At 28.3% G+C, this 4,724-nt stretch overlaps 1 protein-coding gene across 1 annotated transcript in view; it reads right to left on the bottom strand.

Moving 5' to 3' along the window:
- Nucleotides 1-1,810: 1,810 nt before the first annotated feature.
- The window catches only part of LOC100207611 (developmentally-regulated GTP-binding protein 1), a 46,980-nt gene continuing 44,066 nt past the window's right edge, over nt 1,811-4,724 (bottom strand). Inside the window, exon 13 of the mRNA XM_065807308.1 lies at nt 1,811-1,889. Coding sequence (XP_065663380.1) covers nt 1,883-1,889 — 7 coding nt within the window. The 3' untranslated portion in view covers nt 1,811-1,882. The remainder of the gene's footprint in view (nt 1,890-4,724) is intronic.

Genomic DNA, 4,724 nt, shown 5'->3' with positions numbered 1-4,724 from the left:
CAAGCTTCAACAGAGCAAGTTTTGATTGATCGCATTAAACTAAAACTACAAGAAATTGATTTAAACTTTTTACAGTCGCATATGAAAGGTGTCAGAGCAAAATTGAGATCAATTGCAGATGGTGGTGTTTTTTCATATAAAAAATAATATATTTTTATTAAAGGATAAATGCTTTATTTAAAAAAAATATAATAGCAGTTTCTTTTTATTTATAAATAAGTTATTGACGTTTTTATTTTGTCCGATAACTTCCGCATCACCCGTTATGAACCAGGAGGATTTTAAATACTGTTTTTTAGATTTAATGAGGTTAATGATTGCTTTTTTATACATTTTTTGGTGTTATTTAATAAAAAAAAATTATTAATTTGTTTTTTCTCAGTATGAAGTATTTAAGACGCCGGCCAATATTGCTCACCAAACTTTCAAGAGCCATTTCTAAAATTTTCAGTGGTTGTTTATTAACTGGTATAAAGTGTTTTAAGTTGAATAGTTTTTTTTTTTTTTTGTTACACCTGCTGTTTATGCTGTTTTAGTACCATATTATTGAATATTGGACTTTGACTTCAAAATACCTATTTTATATTTTCAAAAAAAAATTCTGTTCAACCTAAAACACTCTTCTACTCTATATAAACACCATATAAAAATTTCAACTTGGGTTGTTTTGCTCCCTGCCCACAATATTGGCCGGCGTGAAACCTGTTTTTGCTGTTTTTTGGTAATTTTTTATGGTTTCCATAGCAACATGTTACCATTTTTTTTTTTGGGTACTTTTTTCTTATTTTTTTATATATGCTAATGATCTGAAAATTTTTTTTCTCTAAAAATTGATTTTAAAATCAGAGGAGGTTTCTCCCTTAACCCACTGTCAAGCGCGCATGCGCAAAACAGCACTCTACTTTTTTTAGGTATTGTAAATATGTGTGTTGTACATGTATAAACTGGAGACATGTAAATATTATTTGCTTTTGAAATATAAAGTAATGATTATTGTTGAAAAAAATAATTACTAATTGCCCAACTAGCACTGCTCTACCCTAGCTCAGTAATTTTAGTTAATAAATCCTGACAAAATTCAAATAAGCTGAAATCTTAACACTCTTAAAATATTATATAGAAACATCTACCTCCCCACACTGTTCATAAATCTATGTAAAAACTTATGTATATACTTAATAATATATCAGAAATATCTAGATTGTTATTTTTCTGCTCAAGCATATTTTTAAAACAATTGTTTTAAAAATTTCATGCTTTTAAGTAATAAAAGGATTAATTTTTCAAAAATTTTACAATCTTAAGCTAATAAAAAATGTCCTTTGTAACGCAATTGAGTGAAAGCACCTAAATCAACGTTCGCTAATTGCATAGATAATGACCTTTTGGAAAGAAATAATGTTATCATTAAAGAATTTTCCGGAAAAAAACAGCGCAAAATGCTCTTTTTTTCCTGAAAAGATAGTTATGTTTCATGTTTAGAATGATCTGTTAATTATTTTAATATGTAATAATTATATAAATTCTATTTCGCATCAGTAACCTTTCCCCCGAATGAGTATCTGCGGGCGCCCATGGTGGGGGCTCTGGCCATACCAGTGCCCGGGGCGTTTGCTAATGTTAAGATGGCCCTGGAGAAACGGTTTGTTGACATGAATTATTTATTTGGTTGTTTTTATAGCAAAAAATTGGAAAAACAAAAAAAATAAATCACAACGTCATTCATTGAATAAATGCAAGTTAAAACCAAGAAACAGAGGAAATAAAAAGAGGAATGAAAAACAAATAAAATTAAAAAAAACAAACAACATTTAGCATCACAAGAAATGTATTCATGTTGAAATATTTAAAATAATGCAGACTCGTAAAATCGGCTCGATAATTACACTCTAAAATAAAAATGAAAAAACTTAAAGGATAAGCAAAAACGATAAAAATAAATAAATAAATACACAATATATACAATAAAAAAAACTCGTCTTTTTTCAAATATACGAGTCAAGTATCATCATAAAAAATAATGTATTATATATGGTAAATATATATGATAAATATATGATGGAATATTTTTTCTCCGAACACCTTGAGACACAAGGAATATCCCTATCTAAAAAGCCTGATCAAGTGTGAAAAAAAAAGAAAGATTTAATGCCTTTTAAAATAAACAAAAACATAAACGCTTAAAAATCATCATAAAAAATATTGTTAAAAACTTTTTTTGTTACAAAATGAATATGGTTTGAACAGGGTTGCCACTGTTATTCACTGTCATCCTAATTTTTCTCTAATCTTTCCATTATTTAAACTCGCAAATTCAGTTTCAAAACTTCCCCATTAGCCTACAGACAGGCTATTTTTACCCCCTAAAGAAATTTGATTGTCTGCTCCCCGGAGTAGACGATCAAAATTCTTTTACGGGAAAAATCTGGATAACAACACATTTTTGTTTTATATAGAAAACTATTTATTTGTTTGAAAATAAAAATAAATAATTAAATACTTTGTACAATCATATAGTATTTTAAAACAAAGCTGATATTAACAAAACGGCCTTTGAAAAAAAAAAAACAAAAAAAAAAACAAATAATATAAAAAATGATTTATTGTATAATAAATTATTGTATAATTTATAATATAATAAATGATTTAAACTCAAAGGAATAAATAGCATTGGTAATCTTTTCAATAATGAGCAATGCACTAAATCAAAAATAAATACAAACAAGTCTATTTAGACAATAACAAAAGTTCAATGAGAAATCAATAGTTAAATGTTTGAAATGAAGATTTAACAAAATCAAACGTTCAAAAATGAAACCATTTTAAGTCAAGAGCATTCAGTAATTTGTTCTTGACTTCCATTCTTTTTATTATTATTTGAATTTCATGCTATATTTTGATATACAATGCTATTATATCCGAAGATGTTGGTGGCTTAGCTTAGAAACAGCCATAAATAGTCATAAATACTAATCCAAAGTAGCGTCCGTTATTGACCAACACTTTTGCGTACAGAATAAGTAATACTTGTGCGCTGAGTTGGCGGTAGCCAGATTTGAACTCGTATCGCATCCAGTTTCTTTACATTTCAATTCAATATTTTCTTACGCAGTGTAACCAAAGCCTTTTTAAGTTTCTATATTTTTGTATCATGTTCTTAACATTTTCGCTTAAGATCATTTTCTTGGGAAAAAGGAGATTTATTTGTGACCCGTCCGTATAGACATCTAATACATTAACACCTAATACATAATACATTTAAGACACCTAATACATTAACCCAATTTTTCTTTTGCATTTTCCCATTACCACTCTTTCAATCCATTCAAGACGCATACCAACAATACTAGAATGATACACCATAATTTTATAATTCTGCACATAATTTTATGTGCGATACTCTGTTGAAAGCTTTTCGGAAGTCGGTATACAAAACATAAATTGCAAAACCGTTTAATGTGTCAGTTAAAATTTCATGATATTTTAGTAAATTTGTTGAGCAGCTCTTACATTTCAGAAAAATGTTTTTATTTTGCTAATAGCTTGTTTGTTATTAAATGCTTTATTGTATTATCAGGAATTATTCTTTCTAATATTTTACAAGGCATTGACGTCAGAGATACAGGTCTGTAGTTTGCTGATTTCAACAAACTACAGACTTGTTTAAATAGATGCATTATATTAGCCTTCTTCCAAATATCACGAAAAGTTCCATCTGTAGATTTAAAAAAAATAAAAGGAAGGAAACCTTAAGGAGGACCTTAACAAAACTGATATGCAAAACGAATTTTGAGGAAAAATGAATATTAAATCAACGCACCTGTCTTATTCTTATAGATTATGCAGAGAACTATAGTTTTCTAGTGCAAGATGCTGTACTTTACATCAAACTACCCACAATCAATGAAATGAAATACTTAAGTGGCAGTGCTTCTTCATGAAACAAAAATTTTAAATGTCTAATAAACTTAATGTATCACCTAAAAGATCACAAAATAAATGCTGAACATTATTACTTTGCTAGCCCCATAAAAAAACACCCATGTGATGAAATAACACATGTGATGAAATAACACATGTGATGAAATAACACATGTGATGAAATAACATATGTGATGAAATAACACATGTGATGAAATAACACATGTGATGAAATAACACATGTGATGAAATAACACATGTGATGAAATAACACATGTAATGAAATAACACGTGATGAAATAACACATGTGATGAAATAACACATGTGATGAAATAGAAGGAATTATAAAAAGAAAAGCAGCAACAATTACAGAACAGATTCTCACACTATATGAACTGTTTACATAGGCTCAAAAATGACATCAGAGGTATTAATATACTTTATCTTTCAAACAATGGTATTAATAACCATGAAACTTACTTTAACCTCCAGGAATGATATAAAGGGATGTGCAAAGTCCAGGGCACAAGAAGCTATTACTGTTTTATACCAGATAGAATTTTTTTTACAGAAAATCTCTAGTGATACAGTCTATGATTTGTGACCCATTTGCTGAATAATGTTAACTAAAAAAAGATCCTTCAACTTTTCAACCTTGTTAATACTTGGCATGCTTTTACAATGATGAATGGTACATAGAACTTGTGCTTGAGCTTTGTAATGAAAACCAAAATGTTAATTTGAAGTTTATGAACAGAAACAAATAAAATTTGAAACTAATGATGCATGATCAAGTCAGTGT

The sequence above is a fragment of the Hydra vulgaris genome, chromosome 10 (genome assembly GCF_038396675.1).
Source record: "Hydra vulgaris chromosome 10, alternate assembly HydraT2T_AEP".
NCBI classification, from domain to species: domain Eukaryota; kingdom Metazoa; phylum Cnidaria; class Hydrozoa; order Anthoathecata; family Hydridae; genus Hydra; species Hydra vulgaris.
Note: the sequence above shows the minus strand (reverse complement) of the source record. Positions and strands in the feature narration are given on the sequence as shown.